This window comes from Gobius niger, assembly GCF_951799975.1.
Source record: "Gobius niger genome assembly, chromosome: 5".
Classification (NCBI taxonomy): domain Eukaryota; kingdom Metazoa; phylum Chordata; class Actinopteri; order Gobiiformes; family Gobiidae; genus Gobius; species Gobius niger.
In genome coordinates, this window is record NC_136856.1 from 3,074,202 (window position 1) to 3,090,694 (window position 16,493).

At 43.0% G+C, this 16,493-nt stretch overlaps 1 protein-coding gene across 1 annotated transcript in view; it reads right to left on the reverse strand.

Moving 5' to 3' along the window:
• The window catches only part of fat2 (FAT atypical cadherin 2), a 223,921-nt gene that overhangs the window by 88,071 nt on the left and 119,357 nt on the right, over window positions 1–16,493 (reverse strand). Inside the window, exons 13-16 of the mRNA XM_079556143.1 lie at window positions 13,625–13,778; window positions 9,724–9,957; window positions 5,847–5,994; window positions 5,504–5,745 (exon numbers count right to left, since the gene is read on the reverse strand). Coding sequence (XP_079412269.1) covers window positions 5,504–5,745; window positions 5,847–5,994; window positions 9,724–9,957; window positions 13,625–13,778 — 778 coding nt within the window. The remainder of the gene's footprint in view (window positions 1–5,503; window positions 5,746–5,846; window positions 5,995–9,723; window positions 9,958–13,624; window positions 13,779–16,493) is intronic.

Sequence of the window (16,493 nt, forward strand, 5' to 3'; positions counted from 1 at the left end):
CGGCCTCTGTCGGAGACCCGGCCTCTGTCGGAGACCCGGCCTCTGTCGGAGACCCGGCCACTGTCGGAGACCCGGCCTCTGTCAGAGACCCGGCCGCTAATGGAACACAGGCCAGTATTAGAGAATTTACGGTAACAGTAAGGATCCACTCACCCAATTCACTCTCTCATTCATACACCAGTGTTCACAGACACTGGGGGCGAGGAGGGAACAGTGATGTGTTCAGATTAGTATCGTTATCGCGACATTCACAGCATTATCAAACATATAAAAGTGAAGGACGGTTCAAACAAAGAGTGAAAGGCTGTATTTCGTAGAACTGAACAAACAGTTATCGGCTAAACTGTTTGCAAAGTGTGACGTTCTTCAGAAGCTTTTAATTGTGGAAACTCAATCACATTTGTATTTTCCCAGATCACGGCTGCCTCTGAAACAGGTCTGAGGGCAAAGGTTTCCCTGAATGATTCATTAGGGCATTAATATTAAAAGCTGCTTATTTAAAACATGTGCGGCGGCTGCCAGAGGCCTCCTCACAGGCCCATTCAATTCATTATGACTTTACACATCCATCACATCTGTCCCTGAGATAATCACATCTGTCCCTGAGATATTCACATCTGTCCCTGAGAAAATCACATCTGTCCCTGAGATAATCACATCTGTCCCTGAGATAATCACATCTGTCCCTGAGATAATCACATATGTCCCTGAGATAATCACATCTGTCCCTGAGATAATCACATCTGTCCCTGAGATAATCACATCTGTCCCTGAGATAATCACATCTGTCCCTGAGATAATACACATCTGTCCCTGAGATAATCACATCTGTCCCTGAGATAATACACATCTGTCCCTCTGCTTTGACCAGCTCTGGAACTGGAGCTCAACCTCTAAGCCCCGCCTTAACCGGACAGGCTCTCTCCAGGTCGACTTTACCCAAATCTGAAAGGTTCTGGAAAAAGGGGTCAAAAGAGCTACAAAAACGAGACGCAAATGAGGATGAAAACAAAGTGACAAAGAAATGGACAATGAATGGACAAAAAATGAACAGAGAAATGACAAAGAAATTACAAAAAATTGACCAAAAAATGACCAAAAATTGCAAAAAAGTGACAAAACATTGCAAAAAAATGGACAATAAATGGACGAAAAATGAACAGAGAAATGACAAAGAAATTACAAAAAATTGACCAAAAAATTGACCAAATATTTGACCAAAAATTGACAAAAAAACGAGAAAAAAGTGATAAATTAGAAAAAATTACAAAAAATTACAAAAAATTACAAAAAATTACAAAAAATTACAAAAAATTACAAAAGAATACAAAAAATGACCAAAAAATTGACCAAAGATTGACAAAGAATTGAGAAAAAAGTGACCAAGAAATGACAAAAAAATGGACAATGAACAGAGAAATGACAAAGAAATGACAAAAAATTACAAAAAAATTACAAAATATTGCAAAAAAGTGACAAAAAATTGCTAAAATATGACAAAAAATGGCCAAAAAAATGGACAATGAATGGACAAAAAATGAACAGAGAAATGACAAAGAAATGACAAAAAATTGACCAAAAAATGACCAAAAATTGCAAAAAAGTGACAAAAAATTGCAAAAAAATGGACAATAAATGGACGAAAAATGAACAGAGAAATGACAAAGAAATTACAAAAAATTGACCAAAAAATTGACCAAAAATTGACAAAAAAATGAGAAAAAAGTGACAAAGAAATGACAAAAAAATTACATAAAAATGGACAATGAATGGACAAAAAATAAACAGAGAAATGACAAAAAAATGACAAAAAAATGACAAAAAAATGACAAAAATTTGCAAAAAAGAGACAAAAAATTGCAAAAAAAACTGGACAATAAATGGACGAAAAATGAACAGAGAAATGACAAAGAAATGACAAAAAATGACAAAAAAATGATAAAAAATTGCAAAAAAAAGACAACAAATTGCAAAAAAATGGACAATGAATGGACAAAAAATGAACAAAGAAATGACAAAGAAATGTAAAAAAAAAAAGACAAAAAAATGTAAAAAAATTTTTTGAAAAAAAATAAAAGTCAAAAAAGTGACTAAAAAATTTACAAAAATGCAACAAACAAGCAGCAAAGCGGTTAACCAAAAAGTAACATAAAAGAAACAAAAAAGTGAGAACAACATGTCGGCAATGCGGGGAAAAATCTTAGCTAACTAAATCTTAGTAACCTTTAGATTTGGGTAAAGCTGCACTGGAGGAAACACGCTTGGTGAAGGCGGGGATTAAGAGGTTAACATGAAAAAATCCGTTTCTACCAACAACACCAAAAAATGCTGTAAACCTGATGATTATTGATGCCAAAGTAAAGACTGATATTCCGGTACATTTGGACGCACTTCAAAAGCTCATTGTAACTCATCAAAAGAGCCACTTCCAAACCCCTAAAGCCTCAAAGTGGAGCAACAGTTTTCTTATTGTGATGCTGGAGTCGTAAAAACACAAAGAAAAGGCAAACGGGTGTGGCCCAGTAATGATTTCTCCTGACACAAATACACAAAAACCTGCCAGATAAAGAGATAAACCTGTTTGGATCCGTTAGTAGATATTTGTGGATAATCAGATCATATCTAACACCCTTCGAGGCGCGAATTACTCAAAACTACAAATTCCCCTTCATCATTAAACGCACCACAGCTGGTTTGCCTCGACCTGCCCGGGCACAGACTGAGACTTTTATATGCAGAAAGTTAGAATAATGATAATAATGATAATAATGATAGGCCTTTTAGAGGGAGCGCCATCGGCTACAAATGTGAAACGTTCCGACAAAGAGAGAAAAGTGTGGGTTTCAAATGAATAAACAGCAGTTATGTTCACTTTATTATGACATTGTTTCTGCTTTGGGGCAAAGGTTTTGTATAATTCAAGACAAGCCCAAATCTTCCTTTTGCGAGTCCAAGTAACAGAGCTCTGTAAAGGCCTGAGAGTTTGAGGTTTGTGAGGGGTAAGTTGTGATCGAAGCACATTAATGTAGCACCAGGTCGAGATAAATCAAGACTAAACCAATCAAGACCTTAACGTGGGGGAGGGTTTGAGCCCGAATGATCCTGGAGCTCTGATGTCGGGGGGTTCGGGCCCCTGTAGGGTGTCCCAGGGCAAACAGGTCCTAGGTGACGGTAGGGTGCATCAAACGCCCCCTTCCTTTGGTCATAAAAAGAATTTCTACCATTTTTTGTCTAATTCCAACATTGTTTAGGGGGTCCACGTCAATAAGCAAGATTTGCATTATGAAGCATATGCAATATTCATTAAGCTGAATGTTATGTGCTGTTGATCTCTTTACTTATTTAATATTTTACAATGGTATTGAATTTGATCAAATAACTATTCTTTGCTTGTTTATTCAAGTTGTTTGTGAAGTCTGCAATCTTTGAAAGTGAGTTTTTACAAAATATTTTGTATTAAACGTTCACAAACTGTTATTACAAGGCTGTGGGATTTAGCACATTTTGACTGTTAACACATTGAGTGCCGCACTGTTTAGGGGATTTAGCTGTTGAGTGCCAACAATCCAGACCATTTATTGATCTTGGAAGCTAAGCAGGGTCAGGCCTGGTTAGTGCTTGGATTGGAGACCGCCTGAGAATACCAGGTGCTATAAGCTTTTACCTCCTGTCCAGGCCGGCTAAGACCTGCAGTCCTAACAGCTCCAAGCCGGGTCTGATACCTCGGGCCCGGTCCTAACAGCCTCAGGAAGGGTTTGAGACCTCCAACCCGCTCCCGACAGCTCCAGGCCGGGTCTGATGCCTTGGGCCTGGTCCTAACCACTTCAGGAGGGGTCTGAGACCTCCATCCCGCTCCCGACAGCTCCAGGCTGGGGCAAAGACCTCCAGCCTGCTCCTGACAGCTCCAGGCCGGGTCTGATGCCTTGGGCCTGGTCCTAACAGCCTCAGGACGGGTCTGAGACCTCCAGCCCGGACCTAGCAGCGTCAGGACGGGGCTGAGACTTCCACCCCTGTCCCAAGACCTCCAGCCAGGCCCCAACACCCACCACAACCACCCCCCCTCTCATCCACTAACCCTACCCCGGTCAGGGCACACCCAAACCGGCCTACCTGCACACACTCAGCCCCCTGACTCCTCCGGACCTCTAGGGACACCCTGCCCCCCCCTCGGACACGGTGACCCACTCTTGAGCACCTTTCCTCGGACTAGACCCTAACTGGAAAAACTGGAAATATGCGCTAAATGGCAAATTTTCGATATTTTGACAAAACATTCATTTGAATGGTGGACCACCTAAATGTACTTCAAACTTCACCAAACTTTGCCAAACTTTTTTTTTTTAATATGTAACAAAACTAGACTAGGGACAAAATGATCCATTGAAGTTAAAAAAAATATGGGGCGTTTGATGCACCCTAGGTGACGGGTCAGACCCTTATGAGAGACCAACAGGCCCGGTTTGAACCACGAGGCCGTCCTTCTGTGGACCCACCACCTGCAGGGGGCGCCATAGGGGCTGGTGCAATGAGACCCGGAAGCGGACAAGTGGAAGTAAATGTATGTATGTTAAGTGCTAAATGATGCCTGACCAAAAGGGTTTAGGCTGAAGTCGATGCCTGACCTCACTAACACTATGACCAAAGATGGAACATAATACAGTGACTCTAAAACCAACAATGGAAACACTTATTCACAAAACTGAAAGTTCAAAAATAAAACTACGTCATGCGTCCACGATTAACTTCTAACGATCTTCTTTCAGGTGTTCTATACTTTTCCATAATGTTTCACGTGTAGATTTTTTAAATGCATGAAGAGTTTTGGAGCCCTTAAAGAGACTGGATGCAAGTTGGTAATTTTATACTCACTACTGCCACCTCAGGTCATACATGTAACTGCAGATTCTACTACTAAGCTCGTGCATGACGGCAATTCGGACCAAAGTGCAGGATTTTAGAGGCAGTTGTCGTGAACAGGTCATGAGGACATGGCTGGAACATGTAGGGGGAGGAAAATACTTAGTTTTAACATTTTTAAACTCCGTATCGTCCCTTTAAGTTCAATAGGATCAACCATGGATCAACTCCCTTGGCTGACATACTGACAATATCACTTTTTTGTAGAATTTTTGTCACTTTTTGCTGCTCTTTTTTTTGTGTCACTTCAAAAGCTTAAATTTCATCCCTCTTTTTCTTCTCGTTTTTGTCGCTGTTCAGACTCTTTCTTCAAGAAGCTTTCAGATTTGGGTAAAGCCAAACTGGAAAAAATGTGCTTGGTTCCTGTGGGGGTTAAGACGTGAAATACTTCTGTACTTTCATTTAGAGATGCTCTTACTTGTACTAGGTAATAAGCATTAATAAGTAGTACTCCTTTGACACTGAAGGCTTTGTCGGGGCATAGTAATGTTTTATAGACCTGTATTGATCTAAACTGGGCGTAAACCTCGTCTACCTTTTCACCTTTAACTGAAACGACGTGATTAGTGAAGATAAAGTCGCTGACCTGTGCTCCTGTCCAGGTGGAAGCGGCCCTCCTCGTTGCCCGACGCGATGCGGTAAACGACCGGCTCGGCCCCGGCGATGTGCATGTCCGGGTCCGAGAGGCTGATGACGGCCGATCCCACCGCTAAGGATTCTGGGAACTGAGCCGTGTACTCGGAGCTCGCGAACACCGGCTGGTAGTCGTCCAGAGAAACCACTTCCACCGCCACCGTGGCCCAGGACGACTGCTGCCGAGGGAGGCCCCTGGGGGAACGCCAAAACAGGACGCTTGTGATCAGGAACGTTTCTGAAGAAGATGTTCATGAACGAGGCCCACTGAAGGAACATGTCCACACACACTGTACCTGTCTGTGGCTTTGACCTTGATCTGGAAAGCGGGCGGGGCCTCGGAGGTCAGAGGTCGCTCCAGGCGCAGGACTCCCGAAAACTCGTCCAGGGAAAAGAAGCCGTCGTCTCCGGAGACCAGCGAGTACCGCACCTCGGAGTTTATACCTGCGGGAAAGCAGAGCGGGAAACGGTCAGACGGAGTGAGAAACGGTCAGACGGAGTGAGAAATGGAGTGAGAAACGGTCAGACGGAGTGAGAAACAGTCAGACGGAGTGAGAAACGGTCAGACAGAGTGAGAAATGGAGTGAGAAACGGTCAGACGGAGTGCGAAACGGTCAGACGGAGTGAGAAACGGTCAGACGGAGTGAGAAATGGAGTGAGAAACGGTCAGACGGAGTGAGAAACAGTCAGACGGAGTGAGAAATGGAGTAAGAAACGGTCAGACGGAGTGAGAAACAGTCAGACGGAGTGAGAAATGGAGTGAGAAACGGTCAGACAGAGTGAGAAACAGTCAGACGTAGTGAGAAACGGTCAGACGGTCAGACGGAGTGAGAAACGGTCAGACGGAGTGAGGAACGGTCAGACAGAGTGAAAAATGGAGTGAGAAACGGTCAGAAGGAGTGAGAAATGGAGTGCAAAACGGTCAGACGGAGTGAGAAACGGTCAGACGGAGTGAGAAACGGTCAGACAGAGTGAGAAATGGAGTGAGGAACGGTCAGACAGAGTGACAAATGGAGTGAGAAACGGTCAGACGGAGTGACAAATGGAGTGAGGAACGGTCAGACAGAGTGACAAATGGAGTGAGAAACGGTCAGACGGAGTGACAAATGGAGTGAGGAACGGTCAGACGGAGTGAGAAACGGTCAGACAGAGTGAGAAATGGAGTGAGAAACGGTCAGACGGAGTGAGAAACGGTCAGACGGAGTGAGAAACGGTCAGACGGAGTGAGAAACGGTCAGACAGAGTGAGAAATGGAGTGAGAAACGGTCAGACGGAGTGAGAAACGGTCAGAGTGAAAAATGGAGTGAGAAACGTCAGAGGGGATTCATCATGGCAGAAGCAAAACACATTTTTGAAAAGGTCCTGTGATGGTTTACGGATCTTCATAATCAACAAAATCCAGGAAATGAAGATGGAAGTGCTCCAGCAGTAGAAGAAGAAACAACCAGGATAATAATGATTCCTGACCAGGGCGAATACTTTGTTATAACACCTTTAGCTTTGATCACAGCACGTTCACTGTGGTGTTGATTCAATAAGATCCAGTGTTTCGATGATGGGAGAGTGTGACCACTGTGCAAAGCTTTCTCCAGCACATCCCAATGAAGGGGTCAAGCTCTTAATCTCCAGCCCAGCCGAGCACATATTCTCCAGTTTGGCTTTACCCCATAATAGGAAGACAAAATGAGACAAAAACAAGGATGAAAAGGCAACAAAAGAGTGACAAAAAACCCATGTTTCTTGACCCAAATAGCTATAGTGGTTGTTGTTGTTTTGCTTTTTTATTATTGTCACATTTTTGTCACTTTTTCATCATTTTAATGAGTTTTGTAGGTCTTAGCTTTCAAATGAGGTGCTACACTGGCGTATAGACTTACGGACCTGAGCTGAACTGGAGAAAAAGACTTGAATTTCCCTTTCTGAGCTTCGAACATACACTGAATATAATGTGATGACACTAATGAGCAGTCTCTGTACCGCCCTTTTGTCTGGGCTTGGCGCTGACACTATAGAACGTGCTGTAACAGGGAAACTGCACAGTATTACGACTCCTGAACTTGGGTACTTTGATGTAACAGTAAAATCTGGAGGACTTGATAAAAACCAGTGGTTGGATGTTTGTGTTCGGTTCATGAGGTGATTATTATCTAAACAGTGAAACCCACAGAGGAGACTTTCAGCAGATGTTTCTGTGTTGTTGTGTTCAGGCTTTGACACACCCGCATTTCTTCACTTGAAATCGACGGCAGAACAAATTACAGGTGAATTTACGATCTGAAACCACAACTCGTGACCGCGGGCTGTGCGTAAAAACTGGAGAACGAAGCAACCACAGTCACTCAGCTCTGTGGGCCAAGGCTCAGGTTAAACAAGTGTTAGAATAATCCCTCCTGTCCTACAATAATATACACGGGACAGTTTTTAAACAGCAGAGGGTCAAAGGTCAAGTATCATTTAGTTACTTGTTTATTGAAAAAGAAAAAAAGAAAAACAAAGCAAAAGGAAAAATGTTTGGAATGACTTTTTATGTTTTGGGTTTTCTTTATTTTCAAAACGATTCACATTGTTTGATTCTCATTGACGGCGTTAAATTATGAATGAACTTAAAGAGGGGGTATTATGCTTTTTTCAATCCCATAGCACCAGTCTATATCACACTACAATGATGACCAAACCTTCTGTTGGTCTGTAAATGCAGTAAATTACAATAACTGCCTTGTATAAAATGTCTCTCTCAAAATGGCTGTAGTGAATGTCTTGAAATAGGCCTCTGTCTCTTTAAGAACCTCTGAGCCTTTAGACACGCCCCCTCCACACGCTGTCTGTGGCATCAGTGGGGAGGGGGTTCTGCTGAGGAGCAGTGGTTGGTCACTCGGCTGGTGACGAAAGCTCGGAGGCGTCTCCAGGAGGTGGGGGCGTTCCTAGGAGGACTCAGGCAAACCTATCCCTAAAATGGCCGCCATCAGAGTTTTTACAGATTACTCAGAAATACGTGAATGTGCCAAGGCAACACTTCAGGCATGTTTTTAATGAGGGAATGACATAAAAACATGATGTAAAGCTTGAAAAAGTCCATTTTGCATAATACCCCCCCTTTAAATTCTTAAACGTGTTGACCTTAATAAAGCCTTTCCGTAGTCCCTGTGGGGGTAATACAAGTGTTTATGGGATGATTGGAGGATCTTTCATCGCTCCCTGGTGTCTCTGGCCAGAAAACCATGTTTGCAACTTGGCTGCCACCGGGCCGGAGTCACCAATACACACTAATGGAATCACGAAGAAGAAGCTAACATAACAGACAAAGCTAACTGCGGGCTAACGTCACTTTAAACAGTATTTACAGCCAAGTTTGAGTTAAAAAAAAATATTTCCATTGTGTAATTGGATGTACAATATCCCTCTGTCCCTTCACCTTTCCTGTCAGCGTAGTATTTACTCTCCAAGACAATTAATAAGTTAAAAAATCGCAACGTGCTACGACACCTGCAGTTGCGCTTATGGCCTCTAGGGGGAAGAGTTACTTAGTACTGCTTTAAGTTCTTCACAATTGCCTCCCTTTGTTCTTGCCGTTTTCTCAAAGAGCTTCATAATTTCTGGTGACGACATCGGGAAACTCAGTGCAAAGCAGTGATCGAAGCAATTTGAAGAATCTATTTCAACTTTTCTGTTGAAAACGTAGTGAGTTTCATAATTTAATGCCTTCAGTGAGAATCTAAATAAAGGAGCTTCCCCTCTTCAGGTCGGTGGGGAGTCCTGGCCTCAAGGGGAGGAGCTCAGTTACCCGGGAGGAGCTCGGAGTAGAGTCAGAACAGCTGGAGGAGGTGTGGCCTCAGGGTCAGAACAGCTGGAGGAGGTGTGTGTGGATCAGGAAGTCTGGGGGTCTCTGCTCAGACTGCTGCCCCCGCGACCCGGCCCGGATAAAGTGGAACAAAATGGCTGGAGTTTGACTCTACAGAGTAAATGTGCTCGAAATAAAAGAAAAACCAATACATAAAAAGTGTTTTCAAACCTTTGCCGGTTCTTTAGGTAAATCACAAGTTATTTCGTGTAATTAATCAATCATCACGTGGTATGAGTGGTCTGGTGAGGTCATTGTTCTGGAATGGTGTGGCCCCCCCAGGTCCCCGCCCCCCCAGGCCCCGCCCCCCCCAGGCCCCGCCCCCGGGCTCTCACCGATGTCGGGGTCCTTGGCGTACAGCACAGCGATGGGCGTCCTCACGGTGGTGTTGTCGAACACGGAGACCCGGTACAGGCTGGAGCTGAAGGCCGGCGGGTTGTCGTTCATGTCCTGGACTCGGAGCAGCACGTCGGCCTGGCAGGAGCGCCCGCCGCCGTCGGACGCCTTCACCGCCATGTTGTACTCCGCCTCCTGCTCGCGGTCCAACACGGACAGGGTGAACAGCTCTCCTGGAGACCACGGGGAGAGCGGTTAGTTCACAAAGTGCAATTCCAAAACACTCCTTACCCTGTGTCCTTAATCAAAGCACTACATTGTATTTGCTCCTCCAGGTATGTTTCTGATGAGAGAACAACACAGCTACACGACTACTACTACTATACTGTAGTAAGTGAGTTTCTTCAGCTGGTACTCAGACATGGGGACGTGGGACATTAACAGATCATCAAAAATATATCGAGGGTGACTATCTGTGCCTCCACCAACACTTTGGACAAATATAGTAGCTTTAATTTCCAATAGCAGGTAGCAGAAGCTAAATTAAATGTGGACTTATTGGTTGGGGAGATTCTTTACTGAACATTACACACTATAGATACATTGTAATATAGAGAAGCAGAAAGCAAGTCATCTTTACTTTTATACTACACAATGATTTGGCTACATGAACATGCATTCTCTCTGCATTGCATGGGGGGAGGAGGGATTATGAAGACTGTGTGTGAAGGAAAGGCTAAATGGCAAATGCCTCGAAGTTGAATAAAGTCATGCAGCAAAGAAAACAATAAACATACCCAGCAAAAGATGTACAATAGCACCTTACATGCGCCCTGGTCAATGATCACAGGCTTTATGTCATTTGTTGGATCTCTTGTGATAACACACTCGAAACTTCGTAAAAAACATTTCCCTCACCATCCAGAAACTGAAAGCTTTTCCTGGTTAATAATCTGACAGAATCAGAATTGTTTTTTGTTGTTAGTGAACAGGTTCACAAAGTAGGAATTTTCTTCAGAGCAACATGACACATAAAACGCAAATAATAAACTATAAAAACATTCAAACTTGCATAAAGGAGATTAAAAATAAACTCTTCCAGACCCAGGGTAAAGTCTGTCACATGATGCTATTTCCACCGATGTCACGGCACAAGCACATCACACTACAAAAAGTGAATATCAAGCATTGGCTTAAATGACTTGAATTGAGGAAATGTTTCTTGTTTTGAGCGGTTTTCACTCATTTAAACACTTTTCCTGATCGGACCAAGTTTACTTTGCTTGTTTGAGGACATTTCAGATCAGTAAATCTCGCTTTGAAATAAGAAAGTAAAATTGCCAATGAGACAAGACCAACTTTCTGACCCCATTGGCAAAGAAAATGACCTGAAATAAGGACGAAAGACGGAAGTAGTTCCTTGTCCGTCGAAACGCGTAAGGCATTCGAACAGCTTTGTTTGTTTCTACCTAGTGTCTTTCAAAAAGAAACCAAAAAACTAAAGGACGAAGTGTATGGAAACGAGTCAGAAACATCTCAGAACAAGTGAAATAATCCAGGACAAACGCCCAACAACTTCTTTAACTAGTCAAAACAACTAACATTTGGATTATTATGCTCAAATTGAGATGTTTATACTGATTAGTTAATTACTTTTTGCAGCGCATAGATCAGCAGTAACTCCATCTATCTCCACCACCCGTTTCACTGAAGGAAGTTTCAAGGATCAAGAGTTTCTCCGACTTGTGTCACCAACAAGTCTTCTTTGTAGCCGCTTAGCGATAACCCGCGTTTCCACACAAGTAACTTCAAATTTGCAAACGTCCATCGATTAAAAACAGCGACTCATCTCTGTCTCCTCCACCCGAGCCTCTCACTCAGTTTAGTAATTTAGTCATTTAGTAATTAATTATCTATATTGTCAAAGCCACTTGTCGTCCATGCTGAGCTGATCAGTCAGAGAAAAGTGTAAATGTTATAAAAAAGGAGCTTTATGACTCCTGAAAACCTTCCTCCTGAGCCGTGAAATGCAAATGAAGGCTTTCTGACAGGTTTGTAAAAGTGTGACGGAGCTTTTGTTAAACACGTGAGAATCCTGATGTTATCGCCGCCGTGAGCAGATGTGCGCTCCGCTCCGATAAAGCGCCGAGGCCACACATGAAGGCGCCGCCGTTTATCTCCACACGCCATTCAAACCATTCAGAACGAAACCTAAAAGGATCGTCTACCTGTCGCCGCCTGATTCAAAGGGATTTGTGTCAAAGGAATGAAAACATTAAAGTTTAAAACACAATCAGCTTTTATCATGTTTGAGCTGCAGCAAATAAAGGCAGGAAACTAAACTAAGTAAAACATTCAGGAGCTTCTCTTTCAGAACGAGGAGCTCAGTCTAGATCTGGATCTCCTGATGTTTAGTCCAGTTTAAAACCTGGATCAGATCCAGTTTAAGGTTCAATTGTGTCCAAATACTGGTTTAATCCTCAATATATCTGAGGTAGAGCGGCCAAAATATTAAAGCAAAACAGTATAAATATGTTACTGAAGTACTGTGAGTACTGTGAGTACTGTGAGTACTCGAGTACCGAGTAACTGAGTCTGATTTATGTTTCACTTGTGACATAAATTATGAGGAACAATATTTGTAATAATGTGACAATCCTGACATTACTCAAGTAAGAGTAAAGATACTTTATTAGAATATTACTCTAGTAAAAAGTACCAAATTATAAAACTACTCTGATACTCTGAGTTTTTTTTCATAAGGCTCTAAGTACCGCCTTCCTTTGTCCTTTTCTACATTTTGTTCATAAAAATTACTTATTTTGTTCAATTGTGGTGCTCTATGGCAGATGTTGTGGAACATTCTTCTTTCTTTCTTTCTTTCTTTCTTTCTTTCTTTCTTTCTTTCTTTCTTTCTTTCTTTCTTTCTTTCTTTCTTTCTTTCTTTCTTCCTCCTTTCTTTCCTCCTTTCTTTCCTTCTTCCCTCCTCCTTTCCTTCATCCTTTCTTTCTTTCTTTTTCTTTCTTTCTTTCTTTCCTTCTTCCTTCCTCCTTTCTCTCCTTCCTTTCTCCTTTCATTCCTTCTTCCTTCCTCCTTTCCTTCCTCCTTTCTTTTTCTTTCTTTCTTTCTTTCCTTCTTCCTTCCTCCTTTCTCTCCTTCCTTCCTGCTTTCATTCCTTCTTCCCTCCTCCTTTCTTTCTTTCTTTCTTTCTTTCTTTCCTCCTTTCTTTCCTTCTTCCTTCCTCCTTACTCTCCTTCCTCCCTCCTTTCATTCCTTCTTCCTTCCTCCTTTCTCTCCTTCCTCCCTCCTTTCATTCCTTCTTCCTTCCTCCTTTCCTTCCTCCTTTCTTTCTTTCTTTCTTTCTTTCTTTCTTTTTCTTTCATGTTTATTTTCTTTCTCATTCTTTTCTTTCTTTTTTCTCTCTCTTCTCTTTTCTCTCTGTCTCTGTCTTTCTTTCTCTTTTCTTTATTTCTTTCTCTCTCTCTTTTCTCTTTCTCTCTCTCTTTTTTCTTTGTCTCTTTCTTTTCTCTCTCTCTGTCATTTTTATTTTGGTTCTTTTTCTGTCTTTCTTTCCTTTTTCCTCTCTCTTTCCCTTTCTTTATTTCTTTTTCTCTCTTTTTTTCTCTCTCTCTCTTTCTTTCTGTCATGTTTATTTTCTTTATTTTTTCTCTCTTTCTCTTTTTTCTCTCTGTCTTTATCCCTCTCTCTTTTTGTCATATTTACTTTCTCTCTTTCCTTCTTACAGCTCGGCCCTGATCATGTCCCTGAAGTCTCTCCTGCCCCCCAGGCAAAACCCACAGCCCCCTCCAATAAGGTGCAAAATGTGTGGGTAGAATAAAGAATGGATTCAATTAAATTCGAACAAATTGAAAGCTAAGAAAAGAAAAGATCCGGACTCACCGGTTTTGTGGTTGAGGTGGAACTTGGGGGCGTCCGGCCCGTGGAGGCTGTAGGAAACCTGCCCGTTGGAGCCCAGGTCTGGGTCAAAGGCCGAGACTTTCAGGACGAACTGGTTTATGGGAGAGTTCTCCATCACCGCCTCAGTGTAGAGGAGCTGGAACACAGGGGGAGACAGGGGGTGAGACAGGGGGTGAGACAGGGAGTGAGACAGGGGGTGAGACAGGGAGTGAGACAGGGAGTGAAACAGGGGGTGAGGCAGGGAGTGAGACAGGGGGGCAGACAGGGGGACAGACAGGGGGACAGGGAGTGAGACAGGGAGGGGGACAGGGAGTGAGACAGGGAGTGAGACAGGGAGTGAGACAGGGAGTGAGACAGGGAGTGAGACAGGGGGACAGACAGGGGGACAGACAGGGGGACAGGGAGTGAGACAGGGAGGGGGACAGGGAGTGAGACAGGGAGTGAGACAGGGAGTGAGACAGGGGGACATACAGGGAGTGAGACAGGGAGGGAGACAGGGAGGGAGACAGGGAGTGAGACAGGGAGGGAGACAGGGAGTGAGACAGGGAGTGAGACAGGGGGACAGACAGGGGGACAGACAGGGGGACAGGGAGTGAGACAGGGAGGGGGATAGGGAGTGAGACAGGGAGTGAGACAGGGAGTGAGACAGGGGGACATACAGGGAGTGAGACAGGGAGGGAGACAGGGAGGGAGACAGGGAGGGAGACAGGGGGACAGGGAGGGAGACAGGGGGACAGGGAGGGAGACAGGGGGACAGGGAGTGAGACAGGGAGTGAGACAGGGGGACAGGGAGGGGGACAGACAGGGAGTGAGACAGGGAGTGAGACAGGGAGTGAGACAGGGAGTGAGACAGGGAGTGAGACAGGGAGGGGGACAGGGAGTGAGACAGGGAGTGAGACAGGGAGTGAGACAGGGAGTGAGACAGGGAGTGAGACAGAGTGAGACAGGGGGACAGGGAGTGAGACAGAGGGACAGACAGGGGGACAGAGGGACAGGAGGATTGCATTTCTCACTCATCCCCATGTGGACGTAGAGGAAAGAGGAACACATAGAACATGTGAAGAGGAACATATAGAACAACATGTGAAGAGGAACATACAGAACAACACGTGAAAAGGAACACATAGAACATGTGAAGAGGAACATATAGAACAACATGTGAAGAGGAACATATAGAGCAACACGTGAAGAGGGACATATAGAGCAACACGTGAAGAGGAACACATAGAACATGTGAAGAGGGACATATAGAACAACATGTGAAGAGGGACATATAGAACAACATGTGAAGAGGAACATATAGAACAACATGTGAAGAGGAACATATAGAACAACACGTGAAGAGGAACATATAGAACAACATGTGAAGAGGGACATATAGAGCAACACGTGAAGAGGGACATATAGAGCAACACGTGAAGAGGAACACATAGAACATGTGAAGAGGGACATATAGAACAACATGTGAAGAGGGACATATAGAACAACATGTGAAGAGGAACATATAGAACAACATGTGAAGAGGAACATATAGAGCAACACGTGAAGAGGGACATATAGAGCAACACGTGAAGAGGAACACATAGAACATGTGAAGAGGGACATATAGAACAACATGTGAAGAGGGACATATAGAACAACATGTGAAGAGGAACATATAGAACAACATGTGAAGAGGAACATATAGAACAACACGTGAAGAGGAACATATAGAACAACATGTGAAGAGGGACATATAGAACAACATGTGAAGAGGGACATATAGAACAACACGTGAAGAGGGACACATAGAGCAACACGTGAAGAGGAACACATATATGTGATCAGACGGGCAGAGCGTGATCTTCAGTCAGGCGTGTGCGTGACAGCTGTAATCATAGACACATTTACATTTGCGCCGCTGACTGAACTGTCCGTGTGTTTGCGTCCGATCAATCACAGAGACACACGGAAATAACACGCGGAAATAACACGCGGAAATAACACGCCGAGACGCCGCCGCCGCCGCTCGTATAATCACATTCATTTTCAAAAACAGCAGAGGCAGATTGGACAGAGGCGGAAATCTGTGGTAATGTTGTGTTGAAATGAACGCTCGTCCAATGTAACTCTCATAATTTGTATTTCATTTTGAGGATTGTAATTGAAATGTTTGTGTCTGTTTTGCTGCCTCTCGGCCGGGACTTAAAGTAAAGACACGTCCACATCCTCGGCCAGGACTCCACTGAAAAAGAGTTTTAATCTTCCTTGTTAAAGTAAAACCACGTTCTTCAAATCCCGGTAATGTTCATTCAATATGACATAACAAGGTTGTCCCCAAGGAAATTTAAAGGTGTCTACAACATGTTCAGCATTTTAGAGCAGTTTAACCTCTTAACTCCCACCTGAACTGAGAGGATCTTTTTCCTCACGTCATCTGATTTGTTTTCCATCATTTTTTTGTTGGGTGTTCCACTCATTTTTCGTCAATTTTTGTCATTTTTTCGTCAATTTTTTATCACATTTTTGTCACATTTTTGTAATTTTTTTGTAACATTTTTGAAATTTTTTTTGTCATATTTTTATCACATTTTTGTCACATTTTTGTAATTTTTTCGTCAATCTTTTATCACATTTTTGTAATTTTTTTGTAACATTTTTGTAATTTTTTTTGTCATATTTTTATCAATTTTTTGTCACATTTTTGTAATTTTTTCTTCAATTTTTTATCACATTTTTGTAATTGTTTTGCAACATTTTTGTAATTTTTTTGTCACATTTTTATCAAATTTTTGTCACATTTTTGTGATTTTTTCGTCAATATTTTGTCCATTTCTTGTGACATATTTGTGACATTTTTGCCACTTTTTCG